The sequence below is a fragment of the Bemisia tabaci genome, chromosome 3 (genome assembly GCF_918797505.1).
Source record: "Bemisia tabaci chromosome 3, PGI_BMITA_v3".
Classification (NCBI taxonomy): Eukaryota; Metazoa; Arthropoda; class Insecta; order Hemiptera; family Aleyrodidae; genus Bemisia; species Bemisia tabaci.
Genome location: NC_092795.1, coordinates 17,992,051 through 18,019,402, shown reverse-complemented (window position 1 = coordinate 18,019,402; position 27,352 = coordinate 17,992,051). Strand labels below are relative to the sequence as shown.

Here is a 27,352-nt window from a genome sequence, read left to right as displayed (position 1 = left end):
ACGCATTGCGCAATGCGTGAAGTATCCCTGTTAGGTTTGTAGGCGCCAATGCGCGTTCAACGCTGGCTGCCCGCCCGCCGCGCCGCGCCGCAGCGTACCGCGGCGCTTTAAGCAACTATTCCACACCAGAGGTATTGCACAGTATCATACGAAATTGAAGGCGCTCCAACATATTAGGAATGGCAGGCATCCTTCAAAACACAAAGCGGGCGTACGGAGATTTCCTCGCAAATTAAATCAAGATACTGCGGCCCAAAAAGAAAGCGGTAGTCCAAGAACTTACTAAGTCCTAGCATCCGTACTTAGTAACGTTCAGCATACACTTAATCGCCAGGCTGTTGCTTAATCGCCATCGGCTATAAAAGGCTATAAGAAATTGTGTTGCCGGCCGTAGAAGCTATTGGAAATCTTACAGCCGGCTGTAGGTCTATGGTATTTTGGAACAAAGGTTCTACTGCCAATTTTTACCAGGGGAATGATTGATGTATTCACCGTGACCCTCAAATGATGAACCTGATATGTGATAATAACCATTCCTTTCATTAACAGCCTAATGGGGTCTTTTTGTCGAAATTTTTAATGGAAATCCTGCACGGACAGGTCGAGAATAAAGTCAAACCACGCTCAGTCAATGCCACGTCTGAGCGGAGTTCTCGCGAAAAGTTAAACTTTTCCTCCTCGCTGCCGGTCTCCAGGGTTTGTTCTGCCGTGCTAAGAAAGAACGCCGTATGAACATTCAGGAGTTGCCAAATTTCCTTCGATAAAATGTTTATTTTTGTGGAAAGTTATGATTATTTTTGCTTGTAATTTTCAGGAGCTTCAGGTGGTATTACGAACAAAATTATCTGAAAAATTGAAAGAAAAATATTCATAAGTTTACCAGGGGATTTTTGTTTTATCAAAGGAAATTTGGCAACGTCTGAGGGTTCACACGGCGTTCTTCCTTAGCATGGCAGTGTTTTCCTTCGGAAGAGGGAAACACATGGAAATGGGTTCAACAAAGTTCCAAGTCCGATATCCGGGGAAACTAATCCGTGACACTCGCGTCGGAACTTTCCGGAGGCCTCTGGTCCTCCCTGTCCAGTTTCGCCACCTTCAATTACACTCGTGTTCTCGGCTCGCTTATCTTCCCCGTGCGGGCTCTCCCTTGACCGACATCCCGCGGAGGGGCGCGCTCGTTTCGGCGTCCAGGGACTCCCATCCGAAAACTTTCCGATGCCCGCTAGTGGCTATGTCACTCGACACCGTGTGGAACTTCACCGCGGCCGTCCGAACACGTTTCAACTCTAATTACATTATTTGGCTCCGCGCCGCACCGCGCACGGCCGCAGTTCGTCCGCTAATTCGGGAATTCGCTCGTCTAATGAACCGTAAGGGGTTGTCCGTAAATTACGGCACCTGAAAGCCGGTCTAAAATTCTAAATGGGGGAAATATTTTATAGAGATTTGGTAATAATTACTAATGATCAAAGTGCTGATTTATGTGTTTAATTCGCGAATGAGGGCCGCACTCATCTGCCGTGATAGGGAAGAGAGCAGTAAGTGGATTTCTGTATGAGCCATAGTTTGCACATGCGGTTATGGGTCTGTAATGTGCACTTTTTTAAAACTTCTCATATAGCATTATTCCATTCATTTGTACCATTTTCAGTTGTAGCAAGCCTCAGGTCCAAAGGATTCAATCCTGTAAGACTGAGGTTAAGGTGATTCGATGGACGCCGTATTTTGTGTCAGAACGGCATGCGATATATCGCATCAATTGGTTACTACAAATCGTTACTTTTCTCGAATTTTGAGATCGCAATTCTGTTGTCAGGAGACTAAAGCACTCACTTACGAATTTAACAAAGAAATTCAACGTAATAAATGCGTGGTTTTTTTAGAGAGGAAATATTGCATTCGAGTGCAGTTTCGATATCAGTATCGAATGCGATGTTTTCTCTCTAAAAAAAAACCACGCCTTTATTACGTTAAATTTCTTCGTTAAAATTGGTAAGTGAATGCTTAAGTCTCCTGACAACAGAATTGCGGTCTCAAAATTGGAGAAAAATTACGAGTAGCTGAAAAAATGGAACCAATGAATGCGATGTATCGCATGCCGTTCTGACACAAAATATGACGTCCATCGAATCACCTTAAAAAGTGTAATTGGGGTTCTTTTGTTGAATGTGGATTTATTTTGACTGTTTCAGGCCGGAGGAGCGGACCGGTCGAGATGTGGAGGCGATCGGGGCCCGGCTGCGCCGGTTGGAGAACCTGAGTCGGATCCCGGGTTCGGTGGTTCAACAGTTGGCAACGCGCGGCTATTACGAGGACCTCGAGCCAGACATAACAAGTGAGTGCCCCCGCAAATTCCATCCCTGGCCCCGTCCCAACTCCCAGCAAACCCATTAAACACCTCCAAATGGAGGGCTAGTGGTCACAGCATCCTGCGATATATCGCCCAAGTAGCCGCAGCTTGCCTCCAAACAAGTCCTTCCCATCCGTTTTCATCACTAATTCAAAATAATGGGGAGTTAAGGAGCGCTTTCCTGCACTAATTGAAAAAACAAAAACAAAAAACAAACAAATTGTCCACAACAAACAATCGTACCAATATCAAACGCCTTCAATTGCGTGTGATACTGTGCAACACACCGAAGTTCAAATAGTTGTATTTTTATGTGTGCTTAAGTGAGCTTAATAACTTGAAATTCACACAGAATATTCTACTACCTGAGGATAAAAATCAAAGAAGTTCTCAAGAAGTTACTTTGACTGGTTTCCTAAAAAAAAAAAAATAAAGTATGACTGGAAATGTACAACGTCGCAAACATAGATAGATGGTCGAGCGACTTTAGCCATCAATAATAAAATTACTTGTCATATTGCATTCAATGTACGCAGAGCGAAACACATCAGGACGGCACTCTCCGTAAGTCGCGGTCAGACCAATATAAAACGCCTTCAATTGCGTGTGATACTGTGCAACACACCGAAGTTCAAATAGTTGTATTCTTAGGTTGGAACCTAACTCGAGTGAGTTGATCTGCTAAATAAGGCTGTCAGCCTGTTAACGGCTGTATTTCAAGTCACCTCGCGTATTTGAAGCCCATAATTGCCATGACAAAAACGTAAGCCTCGGTTGATTTAAAAAGAGAGGATTATCATCATTAATACGACCAACGAAAGCAACCACAACCACGTGGCAAGGCGTCGAGTAGCATCGGAAAATTAAGGTATCTCAAGTCGAGATCGTGCGATTGCAGTAATTTTCCGTGAGACTGTCATCTTGGCAATGCAACTCATTGTCAACAGATGAGCCCTTTTATCTGTATAACTCCATACTTACCAGGAATCTCACTGGAAAAAAATCACATTGGATCTAGAGTCCAGACTATGGAAAACATTGACAAGAAAAAAATACCTTGATTCTGGTAAAACGATACTGGTAAATGACTCTGATAGCTGCTAAAATGAACATACTATCAGCTCCGGGTTCAGAGACTGTTAAAAATGTTGGTTCTAAGAGACGTATCTATAAGGCCAGAGCAACGCTTACAGCTATTGAATCCAAAGTGGTCGGTGCGTCTACACAACCCGTATTTACAACTTTTGAACTGGAAACTTAATTATCAGCATATGAATTTGAGTTTCCGACAGGAAATACTCTCCAATATTCCAAAAAAATGTGCCAAGAACAGTATTATAGTGCATCTAGTTCCATTACCTACGCGTTATATAATCTTGATAATAAGAGTTTTTCATTTTAAAATTATTAATAATTTCATAAATTAACTTTCATGAGTGCGAATGGGTTATTCTTAGTTAGGTATTAACAATCTATCAATTTAAGAATATAAAATAAAGTGTTTTTTTAAGTTCATTGATTTAATAAAAATAAATACAGTGACGGTGGTTAATACAGACAGAGGGCATCAATTTTCATTATAATTCGACAAATTTGTGCCTCAACACGGCAGGTTCTAACTTTCAACAGCTTTCAATCAAGCTTACGTTCTTTAAGGAGCAATTTTGAACTCAGAACATGAAGGAATGACTCTTTTTCACGGTTCATTTTTAGTTGGAGCTCTCAAAACTTTATCATATTTTACCTATAGTAGGCTGAAAAGTATAAAGGCTATTATATTCTCTGGTCATCATTTTAATGATGCATTTTCCTAGAAAGGAAAATAATTGAATTATCTGACTAAGTTATGGACGCACTTGCTTCAGACGGAAAAACGCTCTGAAGGGTCTCAATAAATGTATATCCGTTTTTGCGGGGCGATGAATATATTTCCATGCTCAACCAATTCCCTTTTCTTCTACGAGTTTTATTGAGTGGTTTACATGACAATGGTGCCTGTTGGTTATCTCGCCCGTTAAGGCAGCAACATGTGAACTTGCGGAAGGAAAATACTTCCGATGAATTCGCGATATGCGCGCTTTGTACGATGCACGTTATTACTTCCGACCCCCCTTCGCGATGCTTCTTGCTCTGTTGATGTTTATGAGGATAATATGATGCGCGCCAACCGAGTTCAAAAACAGTTACTCAACGGACCTCAATAGAGAAGTGTGCCAACGGATCGTATTTTAGCAACCTCGGTTCAAAGCTCTGAGTTCCGTTTCATATCACAAATATAAATTACAGAAGTGAGGAGTAATTAAAATCTGTATCAATCCACTCCTACTTAATACACGCGGTAACAAACAGCACCAGCCACCCAAAGCGTATTTAAATGTATTAAATCTCGCTTCAGCTCTCGATGGCTCTTCTTGATTTAATTCATTAATTTTATGGTAAGAGGAGTCATTCGCCTTGTTGAGTGCTTTAGAGGATACATCGTTTTTTTAAAACTCTTTATATTTGCGAGTATGTCCGCTCCAAAGGCAGATCCAGCAATTTCGCAACAGCGGATTCTCTCCATTTAAACCTATGTTAAATAATCGATTCATGTCAGAGCACCTGGCCCCTCAAGGAATCGATGCATTTCCATAGGTATAGGTAAATAGAAAAAAACAATGTGGCCATTTAGCTAGATCCGACAATGATCCGCTCTATTTGCTGCCCCGATGGAATACCGTCGGTCTTCAATAAGACTTATGGAACTCAATAGAACTCAAGGCTAAATAAAAGAAAATGTATTAGGTGTATCAAGACGAGAACTCTACTTGACAACAAGGTAGGAGATAAATATACTAAGTGATAAAGTTAAGGTTTTCATTGACAATTCTGCCCCGATATTCAACCGCAACGTGAGAATTTAAGGCAGGAGGAGAGAATGATAAATAGGCGTAAAATGACAAACAGTTTCCGAACGATTGGTTCAATCCAATAGGGTGAACGTTGGTAGAAATTAAAAAATTCTCAGGTATCAGAAATGAGGCAGAGAAATAATTATAAGTAATGACCATTGAGCCGAAAGGGCGGAAATAATAAATAAAGCGGCCACGCGAATAATTTTAGAATCCCCTTCTCATTAATTTTGAATGCTGTCGCATTTCATCTTGCACTTTCAGCCTATAATTAGGTCGATTAAAAACTTTGGCCGTATCTTTCTCCTTCGAGGTTCCGATGTTTTCATAACCGGGTTTGGAAGGTACTGAAAGCGTTCTCCGAGTCAGGCAGTAAATTGTAATGTTAGGCAGCCTGTAAGCCCCCAAAAAGCCCTGGTAAGCCTCGAAAAAAGTTGTTGAATTTTAAATATGGTAAACCTAAAAAACGTGGATACTTAAGCTAGAGTAGGTTTAGAGACCACTCACACAACTTGACCTCCAAAATTTCCGAAATATGCGCTCTCTTAATTACCCATTCAGCAGTTTTTAATCCTGTAAAAGTTAACGCCTTTCAACAACGGATGAATTGCGCAAAATAAGAGTAGCTGTGAGCACATGCTCGAGAATACCACAGATTACCGTACATCCATTTTTGTAGATTATAGCGCAAAGTTCTCAACAGTGATTATCTTCTATTTATTATTTCTCTATGGAAATAAGTTCTAGTTTGGGTGTAAATCAAAACATCTCTTTTGAAATCTACAAACATTTTCTGAGCCCATTGCTTTTATGATGCTGAAATTTATAATGTCACTAATTTGAATATTTTGAACATACGGCCTTAAACTTCCTTCGAAGTTCATTTCAGATGCAAGAAGGCAACCTTGCCAAATATTAAGTAAACTCATTCAAATCTGTACTCTTTCTCCGACCGAAAATTTTAATTTATAAAAGGGCGAATACAAAACGAAATTCAATATTGCTACATCGCTAAAGAAAAAAAAAGTTAGTCGGTTAATTATTAGTTAATTTATTTAAAGACATTCAGCATCTTAGGCTATGAATGTCTTTACAAATGGATGAAAAATATGCACCTACAGAAACAGTCTTCCGTGCGTGGTTTTATAGAAAATGGAAGAAGCAATCTTGCACCATTGCTCGCGTGACATAAGAAAAACACGACAACCGCTCATACAGCGTTGATATGCGTATATCAAAATTCATGTGCATAAGTTTCTGTTGGCCCTCAGTCTTTTTAGAATTAATATCATCTTCCGGAAACAGAAATAAAAGGCAATCTGTAGCAAATTTCTGGGCAAAGAGATTTATTTTGTATGGTATTATACAACATTATACAGTTAGCTCGGCATGTTTAGAATACGTTTCCATCATTTGGACTTCATTTTGCAATTAGGAACTACAATTTCTAACCTATTTGTGTAAGCATTTAATTGGCGTAAAGAAACTGATGTCATCTACGTCGTTTAGTGAGCTGGAAATCGTTTATCATAATTAAAAAATGCGGCTCATTCATTGAAAATTAATTAAAACTTTTTCATTGATGAAACATTTTTCTTTTGAGCTTAATTTGTAACTCGTTTCTAAATTATCAAAAATCTGCCAGTAGTTCTTACTTTTATATTAAATGGAAAATCAGTTTTTACTCCACAAAAATTTCATTTCACGTCAATACCTCAGAGAAAATGGATAGCTGGCTCAAATTTCTGAAAAATCAAGTTTTTGTTTTCCAATAACGGTTCCATGTGTGACAAAATATTTTGTAGCTTATCCGGCGCAGCGTCGGTTCTGCGATACGAAATCTCAAAAATTGCCATTTAAATCATACTGGAATCAATGCTGCAACCGACCCATTGTTTTCTCCTGATATCTTGAGTTGGCGGAATTGAAGCTGGGTACCTTTCCGCTCTGAGGCATCGACAAATTTTAGCACAAACCTCAAATGATTGAACTTTTGACTCTTCTTGGAAGCTGTGTTGAGGGTTGAAATAATCCTATCGGGTGATTGATGGTATTCCCGATATGCATTAATAAAGTTACCGGAATCAATTAACGCTTGGAACTTTGCCGGGTCCCCAGCTTCCTGTCCTTTCCGGGAACTTCTCCACTGAAACTAGAAGGTAGCTCGTACGTATCCAAATACTGCTCATTCCTCAAGAATTTATAGTCGTTCTTGCTTAACTTTGGTAGGTGCTGACGTGATGTTTACACGGCGACGCTCGTGGTTGAAACTAGGTATCTAGTCCTGCGCAAACACTCTTGGTTTCGTAAATCGACAGAGTCAGAATGATTTAAATTTTGAAATTATAGTTGGTGAGAGAGGACTAACAAGATACGAGCAAGATATGAAAGCGCAAAATATACCGTATTATATGAATGATAAAATAGTGAGCCATCATGTTGAGTAATAAAATAAAACTGGAGAGAAGCGTGACTTGCAATTTCAATCCTTCAGAAATGGATCGATTACCGAAGGAGAGGATTCTGGAAGATTATGAAAAAAAACCTCAATTCTATACGGGAAAGCTACCTTTCAGAGGGTCATGGCATCAGTGACTAGAGGCAAAAGAAGGCCTTTGATTTGATTGTAGTAAAAGATGATGTCATATTGCATACAGCAAGAACGCACGAGATTACCAGACACTTGTAACGAGACGATAATATTTACTCGAGTAAAAGCATGAGATAAAAATGAACACTTTTTTTGAAGTTATCATATTTCTATGACTCCTTTCAAATTTACATAAACATTTAGCTAATTTTTTATGAAAAGTAAAACGTGTCTCCTTTAAACGTTACTTTTTCTCGCTAGCGTTTTGTTATGCAACTTGTGCGATGGTAAAGTTGTGCGGACTTTTCAAGAGGTTCATCTCATCATCGGGGTCTCCTCCAAGAAAGTTAATAAGGGCAGGGATGGTAGAGCAAAAGTTCTCTATAGAGAATACACTGAACGAGACAACTCGAAATGTTTATCTACGTCAGCATCACCGAAGTAATACCATATTTCAGCCCTAAAACACACCAGCGGAACCGTGCCTTAGTCACTTGTCATAGACACTCTCTTCTTTGGGGTTGCCAATCTTCGTGGGTAAAGTCTTATCATGATTAAAGCTTTTCTGGAGAATTTTCGTGAATTCCCCAAACATCGCAACTTTTCTTTTGGGAAATAAATTGCGTCCTCACTTTCTCTTCATGGCTCCTTTGTCTTGCACCTCGTTGACATCCATCCATAGTCACAGAACATAAATTTTTTAGAGCTCATTCAATTTCGTTCAGCTGTGAATTATTACCGATGAATAGGAGCTTTATCGATAGTAAAAGTAGAAAAACACGTCTCTCGATTTAAGACGATGCTAATTCCCTATCGCAATCTTCTTCCGAGAACAAAAGCTCATCTTAACGATATAATATTTCTTTATCCTCCCAAGAAAATTCCTCGAAAATCGTATTTAAACATATATTCTCGGAAGATTAATCGAGCGTGGGTATTTCGAAACGGTTTAATTGAACCATTGCTCACCATTTTACCCAACGCAAAGTTATTTACTCTGATGATGAGCCGCATTTATAATTTTCTAAAATATTCCTCATGAATTAATTAGGGACACTGCTGTGAAAGTTTCACCGTAAATTTATTTCAATAAACAATCCATGAAGAGGAACAAGTGAACTTAATAACTTAAAAGTTACACAGAATATTCTACTACCAGAGGATAAAAATCAAAGAAGTTCTCAAGAAGTTACTTTGACTGGTTTCCTACGGAAAAAATAAAGTATGACTGGAAATGTGCAACGTCGCAAACATAGATACGTGGTCGCGCGACTTCAGCCATCGATAATAAAATTTCTTGTCATATCGCATTCAACGTGCGCAGAGCAAAACACTCAGTCAAAACATCAGGACTGCACTCTCCGTGGGTCGCGGTCGGACCAATATAAAACGCCTTCAATTGCGCGTGATACTGTGCAACACACCGAAGTTCAAATAGTTGTATTCTTAGGTTGGAACCTAACTCGAGTGAGCTGATCTGCTAAAGAAGGCTTGTCAGCCTGTTGCCTGCTGTATTTCAAGTCACCTCCTCGTGTATTTGAAGCCCATTATTGCCATGACAAAAATGTAGACCTCCGTTGATTTAAAAAGAGAGGATTATCATTATTAATGTGACCAACGAAAATAACTACAGTAACCGCGTATCTCGTCAATGCAATTCACTGTCAAAAGATGAGCCTTTTTGTCTGTACTGCCGTGCTAAGGAAGAACGCCGTATGAACATTCGAGAATTGCCAAATTTCCCCGAATAAAAAATGTATTTTTGAAGAAAAATATGCATCTTTCTCATTGAAACTTTCAGACTTTTTAGCTAAAATTACGAATAAATCCTCTGAAAAATCGAAGACAAAATATTCACAAATTTTTCTGAAAGCTAGTGATTTGTCGAAGGAAATTTGGCAACGCCTGATGGCTTATACGGCGTTTTTTCTTAGCACGGCAGTGTATAACTCCATACTCTCCAGGAATCTTGGGAAAGAGTGCAATGTTGTTTTTTCAGAAGCATGACGTCAAAAGAAAAATTAGCTCAAAGCTTGTTTAGCATAATAAAATCAATTTTTTGAAAGTCATTTTTTAAACAAGTCAAGCTCTAGCAGATCAGTATCTCAAATTTCCGATTCATTTTCTCTATCTCCTTATCTAGTTCCACCCGACGGTCCATCGCGGCAATCGGAAGCGACCGGATCCAAGCAAAGATATTCGACGAGCTTGTGCTTCGATTACAGGGTATCCCCGGGAGGGTTGCAGAATCCTCAGAGATAAGACCAATCTCTCCTCTGGCGCTTCCTCTGCCGCGGGATCAGGAGCGGAGAAGGAGAACAAAGCGGGAAGCGGAGTCAATCCGACGCAGTACCTTCAGGTAGTTAGCCGGGACCGTAGTTAAAGTCACGCTCGTGTTCAACTGAGCCTAAAGTGCTCCGCTCTTCCGATGGATCTGAATCATGTCGGCCCGAAAAACACCGCCGACTCGACTTCAAAGGGAACTCGCCGCACGGTGGATCGAGTCAGTCGGAGAGGTCGGACAAAATTTGGAAACTTCAAACGCCTTTAAGGTGATTCGATGGACGCCATGTTTTGTGTCAGAACGGCGTGCTATATATCGCATCTATTGGTTCCATTTTTTCAGCTACTCGTCATTTTTCTCCAATTTTGAGATCGCAATTCTGTTGTCAGGAGACTTAAGCACTCACTTACCAATTTTAACAAAGAAATTCAACGTAATAAAGGCGTGTTTTTTAGAGAGGAAACATCGCATTCGATACTGATATCGAAACTGCACTCGAATGCAATATTTTCTATCTAAAAAACCACGCTGCTGAAAAAATGGAACCAATGGATGCGATATATCGCATGCCGTTCTGACACAAAATATGACGTCCATCGAATCACCTTAACTCCGTTTATACAAAACTTTGAGGTTCTGAAAGTGGTTCCATTGATATCCTCGTAAAGTTTTCTTTTTAAAGCACCCATTAGAATTTAAAATGAGACGAAATAAACATCAAAATTTGTAATTTTTTTAAAAAATTTCATGTCCGAATTCTTCCAAAGACTTGTGCCACTGTGCGCCGTATCAAAGCCTGGCGCGCTGCATTTTTCATCGCACAAATCATCCCTCGGTGATCCGTCGTAACTTATCTCTTTGCTCTCCGCTCGCGAAGCACAGCAAAGGAGCATCCAAGTTAACTCTACCATGATATCGAGGAACGTCGTATCAGCCATCAGACGTTGCCAAATTTCCCTCTACAAATCATAAATTTCCAGGAAAATTTTTAAATATTTTTCTTTCGATTTTTCACAGGATTTTGTCCGTAATTTGATCTGAAAAGCCAAAAAATTTAAAGGAAAAATATTCATATTTTTCTTTAAAATTAAATATTTTCTGATAGAAAATTTGGCAACCTTCGAACGCTCCTACGGCGTTTTTACTTAGCTCGGCTGAACTTTATGCGCGCTGTACCCAGAATGCAGTCCTGAGCGTTAAAAAAGTTTGTGACGTGCTCCGCATTCGTTTGCGTTGCCCACTCCTCTGCTGGGGCTCTCGTAAGCGAAACGTTTTCGCTTCTGATTTAAACGCGCGACGGATCAGTAGTCAAAGTGAATTTTGAAGCACAACGTACCGTTTGACGTTTGAACATCGCAGAGATGTTCTATTTATATCTTTGAACATTTTTAAATGACGTACATACTACAAAGGGATGAGAATTGTAATTATTAACAGTTAAGAACGTGGGAGCCACCCTTAAATCGTTGTCCGGCTGATATAAAGACGTATTTACGCTTTGGGATGAGCCTGGAGAAGTATGCAACTGTATGGATGACAGGGTTCGTGGCAGATTGTAGTTACGCCCTTATTTAAGGAGGGTGACGAAATGACGATGACGTTAGATAATTAGGGAAAAGAGGGTCTAAAACTACCTGACAAACTTCTACACGGAGAAAAAAACTTCGTGCGTGGGACCCGAAGTTCAAGTCATATGAATCTCTGAAGTTTTCAGATTGAGCATCTGAACATTTAAGGTCCAGCTGCTGAGGTTTGGATCACACATCTGCAACTTCAGTTCTTACATCTGAAGTACTTCGGTTTTCACATCCGAGAAACTTCAGTTCTCACATCCAAAAAACTTCGGCTCTTACATCTGAAGTACCTCTGATGTAAGAACTGAAGTTTCAGATGTGTGATCCGAACCTCGACAGCTAGACCTTAAGTGTTAAGATGCTCAATCTGAAAACTTCAGAGATCCATATGACCTAAACTTCGGGTCCCACGCACGAGATTTTTTTCTCCGTGTATGAAAAAGAGTGAGAGGTGAAGAGAGAACCTGTAACGGGGGTGGAGAGGCATTGAAAAATCTGCAGCAGTAGTCGACGCTAAGGCTCTTTTTATTGTTGAAATGTCTAATATTTGCAAATGCTCATTCAAATGTATTGCATCTTGGTGGATCCTAACTCTTTTTCAAATGAATAATAGAGGATGTTGAAACTTAGCTAGGTTTCCCGGTGAAATCTCAAAATCCGATTTTCGGACCCGACTTGTCGAAAGTTTCTGCATTGAAAACTTCAACTCCGTGGACCAAAGTCTCTTTTTCTCGTGGACGTTAATATTTTATTCGGATGAATACTGCTTCCGAATGTTCATGCGCCGCGCTGATAGCACTGTGTTTGGCGCAATGGGTGAAGTATTCATGCAGTTTTGTAGGCGCTAATATGTGTTACATGCCGACCGCCGCGCCGCGCTGAGGGCTTGTCCTTTTCTTTTCAAGTCCTCGTCATCATTTCTCTCTGCGCTGAGCTCCAGGCTAAACTGCGTGTTTAGTTCCTCTCTTAACTCGACTAATTGAAGATGCTGTCTCTTGTATCACCGAAAAACGAAAAATTTCGAAATTAATATACTCTCAGGAAAGAGAGATTTTGTCCCTTTTCTCATTGATATTTTTTTTTTCGGAATCCGATTTTTTTTATACCTACATTCAAAAAAATTGCAAAAATTTGCCGCCATGGGCCGCGGCCCATGTGGCCACCCTCTTAATCCACCTCTAAATGGAATGATGTGAGAATTTAAGTTCATTTCCTATCACAAAATATTGTGGCTTAACTCTCTTACAGTAATGCATCCGATTTCTGGAGTGGAACGTAAGTGAATGATTTACCGACAACTTCAAAAGTGCTTACGACAACAGAATAAGAACACCAATCGCTAGGGTGTTGCCTCTGGGTCAGATTATGAGGTAAATTCTGTAATCAATAAATTCGTAATAAATTATTAGCTGCACCAAATTTCCCTCCTCCGAAATCGAAGCAGGATGTACATAGCAACGAAGCACTGCCTTTATCACACTCACTGAGTTGCAAATTCGTTGCAAGTTAGAATATTCGTGAGTTTAAACCCAAGTAAATCAAATAATAAATTGCTACGACCGTTTATTATTTTGACTCCCTGTATCACAGGGAAAGGAACTCATGATGATGTATTTGCTTGTGTAACGAAAAAATATCAAAAAGTCAAAGGAAACTGTGAGGAGTATGGAGAGAGAGAGAGAGAATAATTCGATAGGATGAAATTAATATACAGCTGAGTAAAGGCAAAGAGTGGAAAAAATAATGGGAAGTTGAGAAAACACACTTAATTAAGCTCATTGAAATTTAAGAAAACAACGGCAACGAGGAAGACAGAGCTGATAATTAAATTAAAAACAGCCTTTTTAAAATGTTATCGAGGCAAGAGATACTCATTAATAAATGGATTAGGAGGAGGACTTAATAAGGCGCTCAATTTCTCGTTCGGCTAATAAGAATTTTCAACTTTCGAATGGAAAGGAATGAGGACTGAGCCAATTAAAGAAAGCGGGTCGCATTTCGCTTCAAGTCTACCATTTAAAAATTATAGTCGGGCAGAGAATGAAGATGAATCCACTAACAGCGAATATGGTAGAGGTATCCACAGAATTCACCGTGCTATTTCCACCGAAGAGAGGAAATACTATATTTAGAGCGAGAGCAACACTTCAGTGGCGAACATTTAAGAGGTATATGATACGCAAGAGCACCTGCATTTTTATTTGTATGCATCACACGCTTTCATTGAGTGGGTATAGTTGCATTCAGGCGTTAACATTGGCGTCGTGGCTCATTCGTTGGGAGTTTCGAATTGTTGAGCTCTTCATCTGGGTCCGTCCGTTACCCAGGGTCAGCCATAACTCGTGCTACTCCCAACGCTGCTTTTTTATATTAAAGTATGTGTAAAACTGAAGTTTTGAAAAATGCAATCGACTAATTCCCCATTCCATGTAAGATTATCAATATCCGTTAAATTATTGACAAATGAAAACAACGTTTCAACCCGAAATGTGACAAAAACACGGTCCGGTAATTTTTCGGTTGTAAGTGGGGTTATTAGGACTCCAAAATGCCAGGATTTGTTAAACATCCAACATTTTACAGTTTTCGTAGCCCGATTTTAATGCGTTAAGCGCTTGTTAGGACTCGTTTGGATGATTGAGGTCCAAAACTGCCGTGCTAAGGAAAAACGCCATATGAGCCTTCAGGAGTTGCCAAATTTTCTTTGACAAATTGCAAAATTTCCAGAAAACATATGAATATTTCTCTTCCAATTTTTTGGAGGATTTCGTTCGAAATTCGATCTAAAAGTTCTGAAAACTTCAAGGAAAAATACTCATGACTTTCGACAAAGATAAATAGTTTCTGATAGGAAATTTGGCAACATTTGAATACTCATACGGCATTTTTCCTCAGCACGGCAGAATATTCACTAGACTTTACTTTTCACTGTAAAAGCAACAAGGGATGAACTCATTTCATGCAATCAGTTTCATGCTACGCAAGACCGCAGTATGTGACAATTTCTGGTCGCTTGCGCGATCATGTACATCTTAGCAGACAAATATGATCTTCAAGAGTTGGCAGGAAGAGAGACATTTGCAAAAGACGGGAGCTTGCACAGCTTTCTGAAATGGAGTAATTTGAACTGACTGTTGTCTTGGCGGAAATTGCTGCAATGAATGTACTCTCGTACTCTCTTGCGTTTTGCGTCGCTTGTCTATCACATTGATTTAGCAGAGTCGACTGATTCTCTGCTTGAAATAGTGCAGTTTGTGACATTTGTTCGTTACTGCTCTTCTCAATAGCACGGCTCACAGTGCAGCTAACTGATGCTCAATATTCCCTCTTCTGTAAAAAATGGTCTCGAAATCAGAATTACGTACTGCAGATTGCAAAAGATTGTGACTCACACCCAAAACTCATGTTAAGTCAGATCGTTGAGCAAATACTACACATTTAACCTAGAGAGTTAAAAAAAAAGAAGGAGAAATACTCACAAGTGCTAGGGGAACAGGAAAAATTAGACAACTTCCATTAGCCATGTCATTAATCTTGACTTGCCAAGTAAATTAGGGCGACTGATAACTTGGTTTGATAAATTACTTGTCGCTAATATACTTTTCCCAGCCTTCCGCTAGTTTATCCGGCATTTTCTCTGCGGAAAACCGAATGTTGCTTTATTGTCATGTTAAGGGCCTCGTTTGACTTCGCAACATTCTCAAAATTGGATGAGTATTTGACAAGCGTGACTTGTGACAACCTCAATAATACCGCACTGCACCGACTGCAAAAAAAAATGATAGGAACTGAAGGGTCTCCTTCTCCCGATCGAATTTTCCGCGAAAAAAAAGCTGGCCAAAAACTGTTTCGGAAATTTTTCTCAAGCAAAACTACGATTGAACATAAAATTGCGCAATAAATAATGATAACAAGGCCCATTGGCTCTCTGAAATATTTTTTAAGGATTCCATACACTATTTTAATGGCTATAATAAAGTGATTTAGCTTTTGAAGGCTTCCGAGTTATACCTGAACAAATTTCAAAATGAAAAAAGTCTTCAAAATTTACTTTAAGTATTTTAGATTATTATTTTAAATTAGATTATGTTTGTTTTCCTATTCAATCAAGTGAAGGCGAACTAATCAAAATATTACAGTCGTTACATTATCTGCGTTTATTATGAAAGCATCCAAAGAGTAAATTTTTACCGGAAATGGAGTTTCCCCCAGAGAGAGTTAATTTTCTACATCAGATGAAGATTTTGGAACGTTCCTTTATTTGCCCGATCAAATGGATATCATTGAGAAAATCATTCATATTTACATTGAGAGTTGGGGAAGGGGGGGGGGGGATCTGCCCGCACACAGTCCAGCAAAACGGCCACATCTACAAAATTGCCAAAAACCGAACGTTTTATCAACTTAAGGCCCTCGCCTCTCCCTGGAGAGAGTATTCCAATTTTAATATTCCTTTCTGTAGGAATTTGTATGAATCATATTCGTATTCGTAGAATCATCCTATACCAAGCATCCCTGCATCTAAACTGCCGTGCTAAGGAAGAACGCCGTATGAACCTTCAGGCGTTGCCAAATTTCCTTTCATAAAACGCGAATTTTGTGGTAAACTTATGAATATTTTCTTCCAAATTTTTCAGATTATTTTGGCCACAAGTTCACCTAAAGATTCTAAATATTTAAAGGAAAAATATTCATAACTTTTCTCAAAAATAAACATTTTATCGAACTAAATTTGGCAATTCTCGAATGTTCATACGGCGTTCATCCTTAACACGGCAGTAAAGGTAACTCAAATTTTTTCGCTGCTGAGCAAAAAGCCTCTTTTTGAAAAGATCCAACGCAGGTACAAATGGTTTGTTTATAACAATATCCAAATGACAGCAAACCATGCGAAAACAGTATTTCATCACGGCGTGCGTAGATGAGTCCTTCCCGTGCTAAAACGCCGAGCCCCCGAAAAATCCCTCTTCGCCCTTTTACATTACTAAGATAGATAGCGAAGGGTCTACGGGATATTTTGTCCCCAGCAAAGAACAAGTCATCACGCGGGAGACAGCCAGGGGTCGAGGTTAAAAATGTCGGTTTTAGCTCCAGGAACGTCGCACAGTGGAACACGTTGCAGGGAAAAATCGGACATGATGAGGACAATTTCAAAGCTCATATGGACCGCGTTTAGCAGAAAGGAACCGAGCCACATCAGCAATTGCCAAATTTAACTGGGCAATTTAATTTTTCACAAGAGAACGTTTGTGCGGGTTCCTTTGAAAATTTTACTGAATTTTCTGCGTTCTACGCAGAACAATCACCTCTTCAAATGTAAAATTTGACGAAATAAACTTCAAAAATCGCAATTTCAGTCGAAAGTTACCTTTTCGAGCTCTTTCGAGCGCGGGCTAGTTATATTCCGATGAGGAACCACTATTTTTGGCTCATTTTAGAAATATCTTATACGCCATTGGTTTCCCTTTGCAGGAAGGTGCTTTTATGGAAGAGCCAGAGATAGTGGTTCCTTAATGCACAATGCAACCCTACCTACAATCCCTTTATACTGAGAGTCAAGACAATGTGAATCCATTTCTGATTGTTTCCCGTATTTTAGGCCTTCCCAGTGTCACAAACGGGAATAAAGATTACATTTTCACCGATTGCAAATATTATAATCTGGAATGGACCAGGGAATTACGGGTTTGGCAAGGAACAAACGGAATGAGAGAAGGAACGGAGAGAGGAATTTGAGAATGGGCCGATCAAAGATTACGAAAAACGTTCAATTTGTGGAATCTTTATTCCCGTTTGTGACTCCATGAGGGGGTGTTGTCTTGACTCTCAGTATAAAGGGACTCTAACCCTACTGTGCGTTGCTTGGTTCGTGGAAACGGAGGCTTTTAAAACGAACCGTTGGATTCGACGGCGGATCCCGGGATGCAGACGCGACGCGCCGGCGACGTGGACGCGCGAGAGACGAGGGTGGGGGTAGATATCAGACGGGTAAGTTGAAAAAACGAGGTCGCATTTTTGCCCCGATCGCGGTATCGTTCGAAATTTCTCCCTCCCTCTCGAGGCGTTCGCGGGGTCCCGCAAAAAGAGCCGGCGGCCCTTCTTTTATTAACCCTATTATATCCCTTTTACTTGGTTGCCGCGCTCCAACTTACGGATGCGTGAGCCAGCTCCGAGTCTTAGGGTTTCGTCTTATAGATAGGAAGGATAAAAATATGTGCTGGAACTAAAATTTAAGAAACTAGCAGTTACTAAACTTGTTTCACCACTACGAAGGCAAAAATTAAAATAAAAATAATTCCAATTGATAATACAAAGGTTCAAAATGATAGTTCGACTCCTCATATAAAATATCTGATCTTACTTATCTCTTGTTTTTGTCACTTTAAATCCAATAACAATACAATTAGTGAATAGCTAAAAACTGATTTTTGTTGTTGTTGTCATTCTAATTATCATCATAATACCCCTTGAATAACGGTCGTTGCTGAATTAATTAACGCTCCAAGAGGGGGGGGGGGCTTTGCCAGCGTTACGCATCGTTACAGAGGGGTGGGAATAATAGAGCAAAGCGTTACGAGACAAGTTAGGGTGATTTTTTTTTCGAGTTTCTGTAGGATTTTCAGTCGGTCCTCTTTAGAATTAGAAGATATTTAGATTATTTTTCATCGAAATGGGGGGGGGGGGGAGTGCGGGCAAGCTTTACGTAATTTTAAAGGGCGTTTAGCACAGCGTTACTGAGCGCTACAGGGGGCGGGGGTGTCAAAAAACTGCAAATTTAGCGTTATGTAACTGCATCACATCTTATCGTGGGCAGTGTGAAGATGTTCGTGTCAATTGGACGGAGTTAAACAGAAAGGAACCAAGCCACATCGGGATCGAACCGAGAAAAAGAGGTTTAAAGTTTGGCTCCTGCGTAAGACTCAATGTAAAAGATAAACTTCAAGTTCAATTTCTACAAAATTTGCTCCAACAAAAACTTTGAATTTTTGTTGATAGATAGTAGAGCAGTGGTTGAGTTCAAAACCACTCATAACTCAATTTTTTCCAAAATGTGGGTTGGTTCCTTTCTGCTTAACTCAGTCCAATTCAAGTGTCGAAAGACGACCGTCACTTAAGTACGTTTTTTAAGCTGGCACTCATAAGGATTAATAAGGTGAAGGGTGATGAGATACACAAAACTTTAAAAAAAATAGGGGACCAAAAATTGAACTCTGTTGGGATGGGCAATGGAGCTGGCCACTACGGGATAAAATCTTTGACTAAACGAAAAAGAAGCGGCTATTCTCGAGCTCCAAGTCGCCATCCCGTCACTGGGCTTACTTAACCTTAATTGCTGTTAATCTTAAAAACATACTGTTTCAAAACTTTCTGCGACTTCTCCATGGGTTGTATACGTATAATATACTTACCAAATTCCAAATCAGAAAGTAGCTCGTTTTTCTATCGAAGGAATGAAACATGAGAGGAGAATTAGCTAATTCTGATGTAGTTAAGTTGCTTCTATTTACCTCTGTCTACTTTAAAGTTAGTCCACATTCATGACACAAAAATTGCACATTGTTTGCAACGTCGCAATTTCTTGTAGCAGCTGTGCATCGAGGCTTTTAATTAGAGTCGGAGCTAGGAGAGTCAAAGAGTTTCAGCAATTTAACTTGAGGCCCGACGAGTTGTTTACTCGAGTTGACGGCTCAAACACGCCTGGCTCCCCGGCAACCGGCAATACTCTCAGGAGCGGGGCACGGATACTCAAAGAAAGCAATGCCTCTGGATATACAAGTTGATTTCAGTCTCGTGTGCCGGGGGCTTCTTACTGAATCAGTTTGTGAATACTTTATTCTTGCATCTTGTTGCGATATCTCTTTCGTTGTCGTTGTCTCTGGTTGACTGCAATTTTTTTCTACTTTTTTTTCTTTTTTCTTCTTTTTCTTCTTCCAAATTCATGCCCTTATTTGGAATAATGGCTCGAGGGATTCCTTATTTGCTGATAGAAATAAACGTCTCTACCTCTGGTAAAGAGTCTGTCTCGCATGGCTCTAAATCATGTTTTGGAGAATGAGGCACGAATGTGACTACCGCTCAGTGGCGTGGCGTGAATTGCGATTTATCGATTGTTATGCCATTTAAACCCATGGAAAAAGATCGATAAAGAGGGTGTTCGCAGTGAACACCTTAATAATCGATTCTTTACCGTAGGTTTAAATGGCAGAACAATCGATAAATCGCAATTGACGCCACGCCACTGCTACCGCTGCATTTTCCAATAAGGAACCACAATTTCTGACTTGATTCAAAAGCAATATTGCGATGGATAAATGGACGTATTTCTGCCAAACGGAACTATGAGCATTAAGACATGAGCTCTGAGACCCTTAAGAATATATGCGTAATAAGGCTCACGTCATAATACACATAGTTCCGTTTGACAGAAATACGTCCAAATGTGAAACATGCGTGTCTGCATTGCAACGTTTAAAAATCTTCGATTGTGTTTTATTTTATGCAAGGAACCGATTATGCTTAATTTAACCAAGGAAAATTAATTATAATGTTTCTTTACAATTTTGTGTGATTTTTTTAGATAGAGTACAGGTAATTCTCTAAAGATTCAATGGAAAATGCTGGTTAGTTTCCCTTTCAATAAATCAAACAAGAGCAGAGACTTACAACGCTGAAATTTCAGATACGCTCAATCAGTATTTGGCTTACAATTAAAAGGCATGAGGGAACATACGAGATCTACGAGATAACTATTTTGACTCCCAGGATGTCCTGGTTGTACTCTTTTTTTTAAGGATGTTTTTAATGTGGATATGTTTGCTTGATCAATGCTCAGGCTCACACGGTGCACAGGTGACACAAAGTACCTTTGTACACGGCACATGATTACACATCCACTAAATTCTCGAGGATATGCTTGGGTATTATAGAATATTCAATTTGTACCTATTGTACATACTAGGTGCATGATATAAATGATTCAATCTGTGTGGATTCTTGTAGAAAAGTTTTATATTACTGACGATATCCTCTTTCGTTCTTTTTTTTCAGTTTTTCGACATGGAGAGTCTGGAGTTGGATGGTACGCTGTGTTAGCTGGAAATTTGGAAGTGCGTTTATCTCAGCCCGAACAGGTGAGTCACCAGCACACATCGCATCTCGCTGTAATCATTGTTTGATGTGGTAAAAAATACATTTACTTGTGCCTGTCTTTGGCACTGAAACTTCCATCGTGTCCCCTTTCTAGTTCCCAACACGGGTGCGAAAAGCATGGCTTTATCTTTGTAAAGTATCTTCTAAAGAAATTTCGACAAAGATATTCAAGTGTATTCCTTCAAAACAAAGCAACAACTAAACAGTATTACGAGCATCATGGCTGGAGAGATTGAATGAAGTTTTTGAAAAGATTGTGACCATCATAATCTTGAGCGAAGCGCGTTCCAGGGTGTGTCTGTAAACAAGGAGCCTTAGAGCTTTTCGGGAAGCTGCGGTGCCTGAGTCCGTATGAGTCATAAGTTTCCAAGTAATTTTTAAATGAGTTTTTCTGAAAATCACAAAAACATCACAGGAAAGTCACCATAACTCCTTCATCCGTGGTACCTTCGAACCACGATGCGTGTCCTCAAAGCTCAAACATCGACGATATCTCCATTGTACAAACCATCTTCTTTCAAAAAGCATATTTCAAGCATCACGTGGAATTTCAAAGTTTTCCTGATATTTTATTCATCCACAGATAAACCATCGAACTAATTCTTTCGAGAATTTTGCACAGTGCCTATAAAAGTATGTAAAACTATCGCAAAAAAGTTCATTGAATGGTTTTTCCCGTAAGAAAATATAAAATCAGGGAAAACTTGGCAAAGCTTGGATCGGGTGATATCCTTCCCAAAAGCGACTTTTTTTGAACGATTCGGCAACAAAGTAATCAATTACGTTGCAGCCATGACTCGTGAAGTTCAGGAGTGTTACAAAACTTCTCTCAATTCTGTAATGAATTTGATTGTTCTGCCCTCTTCAAGTTTGCAGACGTGAAAAGCGATCAAACGGAGCTGGAAAATCTGTCGGGTGACAATTCCATTCCAGGGAACTTTCACGCGGTTTTCTTTTTGCACGAGCGTCTCTTTTATTAAAGATTGTCTTTCTTTGCGGAACTTCTTTTTCTTTGCGCTTGTTACGTCAGAGCGACTTCATGTACTGGTGGTAAACAATTATCCATATGTCGAGCAAATCTTCCTGGAAAAATACCCGTTTCGACCGACGAAAAAACTAGAACATAAAAGCATACTCTTCAACTATCCGTATCCAAAATATCTACTGGTCCATATCAGGTACCTTTCATTAGGTTGTAACTTTTCTTCAATTTTGATTAATTCACATTTCTACGACAAAATCTCATTTTATCCGTGTGAAACTTAGCGAATTCATAACCGCTTTTGAGTAAATTGCGATCTTGTAAACGGCGACTCTCTCAGTTTTGCATTAGAATACGATGACCAAAGCAAGATGACTTAAAAATCCACAATCTGAACCGAGCGTTTGGGCTCTCTTTTTGAAATAAGACTTACAAACAAAATAAAAGCTTAGCACGCAAAATAATGTTCTTCCGGCATTCTTCAAAATTAAGACTCGATTGAAGACTACAAAATTATGAACATTTTGGTCAAAATCATTGAACAAGGCCACTCAGATAGGATACAGAAGAGCGCCTTCAATCCACTGCGTAATATTAATTTGAAATTCTGATACCACTATTCGTGCGTTACGACAGTCATTTTGCATAGCCGCCTAATTGAAGGACAATTTTTGACCCAGGCACCAAGGTGCTTTCAGCAATGTGATACGTGTTTTTTAAGGAGAAAAACCTCTGGGGCTCCCCCGCCTACATCCCAGCAGCCCAACCCTCGGGGGCTGCCCCCTCCCATGAGATCCAAGGAGCCCAACCCACCAGTTTTGTTGTTGGGAAAATGGCTACGGCTGAAGGCTCTTTCTTGCGGTGTTCTAGTTGCTTAGCACGGCAGTGTAGGTGCTTGAAGTCATTTCTCCACGCTACATTTTCTCAAACTTCATTTTGTACATTATGCTACTTTTTTAGGAAGGCACTAAAGGTGCGTTGATAAAAGTTGAGCTTGGGGTGAAATTTTAAAAGATAGGCTCCGAGCTTACACTGCTGCCCAAGGAAAAACGCCGTATGAACATTCTAGAGTGGCCGAATTTCCTTGGATTAAACTTTTATTTTGGAGGAAAATAGTGAATAATTTTCCTTGACATTTTCAGACACTAGACCAAATTACGAACAAAATTATCTAAGAAATTGGCAGAAAAATATTCAAGAATTCTCCTAAAAATTAGTGATTTGCCAGAGGAAATGTGGCATCGTCTGAAGGCTCTTGCGGCTTTTTTCCTTAGCACGGCAGTGCAGAAGTCTGACTCGAGACCCGGGTGTCAGCCCGGCCGTGAGACTATATTTTCCCTTGAAATTTTCAGACACTTCAGATCAAACCACGAATAAAATTATTGAGAAATTGACAAAAAAAAAAAAATTCAAAAATTCTCCTAGAAATTATTGATTTGCCAGAGGAAATGTGGCATCGCCTGAAGGCTCATACGGCGTTTTTCCCAAGCACGGCAGTACAGACGTCTGACTCGAGACCCGGGTGTCTGCAGCCCGGCCGTGAGACTGAGTCGACCTCTGGTGTTGATGTTGGTGCGTTCGCCGGCCTCGGCAGCCGGCACCAGCGTCGAAGAATTGGAATTCCTCGTTTTTGTTTGCTCATGTGCTCATTCTTCCGCTGTCACTCTATTTGCTTTTCATTTCTCTCACATCACCGCCACTACGACTCCTCCCCTTTCATTATCCAGTATTTTCTTTTTTTCCCCGCGCTTTGTTCAATCTTATTAAAACGAAATCGCTCCTTTTTTAATAACGTTTGCGGACTCTCATCTCTCGGTTCTCGCGCGTTTCGTGACATTGAACTGGGACATAATTTTTATCTGGGGCTCAGAGGACTAATAAAATATTTAGGCTGTGTATTTTGGGTGCCCATTTTTTTGTAGGATGGGGGTCTCAATCAAGATAAGTGAAAAGGAGGTATGCGTTCTTCCCCTATCCAAGCACCAAAAATCAACCAAACGCACGATCACGCTGGTCTCTTTTCAGTCTTGGCGGGAAATTTGCCCCTTGGGGAAAATCGGACCAATGAGAATGGGCGCAACCCCCTTGGGCGAGTCGCCCAAAACACAGGTAAAAAGTAGGAGCGCTTTTGGGCGAGGAGTAAACGACGAAATGAGGGAGGGTAATTGAGATGAAGGGGGGCTACTGGGCGAGGAGCTCTCGCCAACGCGGCAACGTTGCGTTGTCGCCTTATCACCATCACCTGCTGTCCGTTGATCTGATTATGAGGAGATCAGCCGATCAGTTTGTTTACATACTGGTTACCTACGGTTCCAATTGCCTATCAGAGGTTAGTGCTTTTCGAGCGGCGGACGGGACATTAGCGTGCAGGATGGATTTACGCATATCCTCAAAGTTTCAAACTTTTCGCGGAAAAACATGTATAATCGTAGAAAATTACAAACTGACGGAGTCGAATAATTTAACGCCGATATTACGCCGAATTTAACGTCGAATAATTGAACGAGGGCCCGCCTACGAGGCGGGCCCTCGAACACACGAAAGTCGCTTCCAATACATTAAAAAAATATGATATTTGCACCAAGCAAAAAAGATTTAAGGTCTTTCATTCTTCTGACGAGAAGTTTTTAAAAAAATTTCGAAGATACATTTTTTATCGTTTTAACCGTTCTTACCGTTTTTACCGTTTTTACACATTTTACGATCAACTCTCACGTCTTTACCACTTTTACGCTCAACTATCAAGACATGTGGTGAGTTTTATTACTTACTACTTATTTATTTTTTTAAATTCTGATTTCTGATGGTGATAAGGCGACAACGCAACGTTGCCGCGTTGGCGAGAGCTCCTCGCCCAGTAGCCCCCCTTCATCTTCGTTCCCCTCCCTCATTTCGTCGTTTACTCCTCGCCCAAAACACCCGTCGTTTCTCGCCTAAAAGCGTCAGTTTTTGAACGGGGTCGCCCAATATTCCTGCGCCCATGAGAATCGCGTATTGCAGAATTGGAGCCTGTTTCAAATTTTCCACCAAGTCTGACAAAAAAATCAGCACAATTGAGCGTTTTGTCGATTATGGATGGTCTGTATCGTGGGAGCATACCTTCCAGTGGCGTGGCGTAACTTGCGATGTATCGATTGTTACGCGATTTAAACCTATGGTAAAGAATCGATTATTAAGGTGTTCGCTGCGAACACCCTCTTTATCGATCTTTTTCCATGGGTTTAAATGGCATAAACATCGATATATCTCAAAGCACGCCACGCCACTGATACCTTCGTTTCACTTATCTTGGGTCTCAATATCTTTCTTGAGCTAAAATGGTCATATTACAAACAATTTTGTGACCATAGTGAAAACCGTTACAAGAAAAAAAGTGCTGTGCTGAGGGCGTATCGCGATTGATAAAGGAATGACTTTAAATTTAAAATTAGCAAAAACCTTTTTCGTAAATACTTTTCAGTAGAATTTAAGTCTGGTAAAATTTATATAGACAAGAAATTCTTCTAAATAAACACGGTCTTTTCAGACTTTTTTACTGTTTTTAATTAAAGATACACTCTTAGTGTAAAAGCTAAACTGATTTTTTAACATTTTATTTATTGAAAGTTTATAAGTAAATCTACTCTAAATAATACCTCACCAGAGCCTCCTAAATATTGTTTATCTTGTGTAATTTTTACCAAAGAGGTGCTGAGGGCGAATAAAAACAAAAAAAAAAGAAACTTTTATTTATATTATCGGTGTTGTCAAACTAAAAAATTATATGATAAATATTTTGGTGAGCCTAAGATATTTGATACAATAAAAATGACCCCAGAGAGTAGCAGATCTTATGTTCCTAAAAAAAAAACGTTATGGCACGGAGTTTTTCATTAGCGAGATCTATTTCCAAACGGTGTATAAGTTGGAACTTTTCTTGTTCTTATTGTTATTTTTTTAATACCTTTGTTACTTAGGGCAGTCAAAAGTTCCTGTAGGACTTATGCCCTAATTTTGTCGGCAGTTCATCTAATAACTTGTCAGTTATCAAGGTACTCAGTTAGTAAATTAAGATAGAACAACTATTTTGAAATGTGAACGTTTATTCTTGCAAGTTACAGAAAAATTAAATGAATATACATCTAAGTAAGAAAATGCTCTTTTAAAAAAACCTGACTATATCGAGGCCCTGCGTCACATCTGAATTGCATTTTGATGAGGGTAAATGCTGCGTTTAGGTGCGTTCCGAATTTTTGCCGTTTCTACTGCGCCTGTTTTTAAATTTGATTTAAAAGAGTCCCTTAAATCATCACGTCAAAAGAAAATCCCCAAGCTTCGTGTGGCGGCGCCCGAAAGGTATTTTAAACGGTGACGGAGGGATTTTTCTTTTTATTTCCGAGCACGTGTGTCTCAGGGAAAATATTGTTCTTCTGTAAGAAAAAAAAGAAAGGGAAAAACCAAAATGGGTCACACTTGAGTAGAAAAGTCCTAGGGATGAGGATAGCCTCGGATGGTGTTCTTTGTCAGCGGCACGTATTCATAATTCCTGCGGCCGGGTTGTCAAGTCGATTAGTTGAGTGAAGTGGCGATGTGTTATTTCACCGGTTATTTTAGGATTGTAAGTATCTTGGAGTCAATTGACATCTACTTTCATACAAGATTTAGACGCTTAAACATGTGAGGGTAATTTAGTTACAATGGATAATTCAAAAATGTGACCTAATAGTGCTAAAAAAGGACCTAAGCGCCAGAAAAACTAAAAATTGAGTCAGAGGTACTATTGCACTCGGGAGTATTTTTAAACATTTTGAACAAACAAATCCTTAAGTTGGTGAATATACAAACTAAAATTATGAAAATGTGACGTATCTGTGCTAAAAGAAACTATATGCATATGGTATGGGTGCAAAATAGTTAATTTTAGGATAAACACTTCCAACTGAAATTCGCAATAACGGCCTTCCTTTTTTGATTTTTTATTCCATTGAAATTGTATCAAATACCCCATTCACCCTATATCTGAACATCAGCCGCATGGTTATGCCATCGCCATCACTAGCAGAAATAATGGAAGGCGCCTCTGCTTTCTTAATGACAAAGTCAGGATACAACTATTCGTACTTGAGGGATGTCTGTGTTGCATACACGAAAAATTGCAGGCATTTTGGCTGCCGTGACGTTCTCAACTTCTAGCTGCAACTAAACAGATACTAACTTTCTATAAACGCAGCTTTTTAAAAAATATTCCTGATCGACTGAAAAGATTTTGTTACTTTTTAAAATAAGATGTTAAAGACTTGAGTTATCATAGTAGTCGTAAAAATTTCTGAAACCAATCTTACGAATTTGATTCTAGACACTGAACCCCGAAAATAGCTATCTAAAACTAAATACGATCTAAAAACGAAAAGGTATCGAGTATTTTATAAATCCGTGATTATTGTCGCAGTAAGAAGTTTTGAATTTATCAAAGCCATACTTTTGAAAATATTTCACAGGGTAAACTTTGTGCATTGTTAAATGTACCCTCCTCCCTCCATCTTTGGCTATTA

General features: G+C 39.6%; 1 protein-coding gene across 1 annotated transcript in view; it reads left to right on the top strand.

The window, feature by feature from the left end:
- Epac (Exchange protein directly activated by cAMP) overlaps positions 1-27,352 on the top strand; it is a 188,059-nt gene that overhangs the window by 76,590 nt on the left and 84,117 nt on the right. The window contains exons 2-3 of the mRNA XM_019061818.2: positions 2,193-2,335; positions 20,738-20,820. Coding sequence (XP_018917363.2) covers positions 2,193-2,335; positions 20,738-20,820 — 226 coding nt within the window. The remainder of the gene's footprint in view (positions 1-2,192; positions 2,336-20,737; positions 20,821-27,352) is intronic.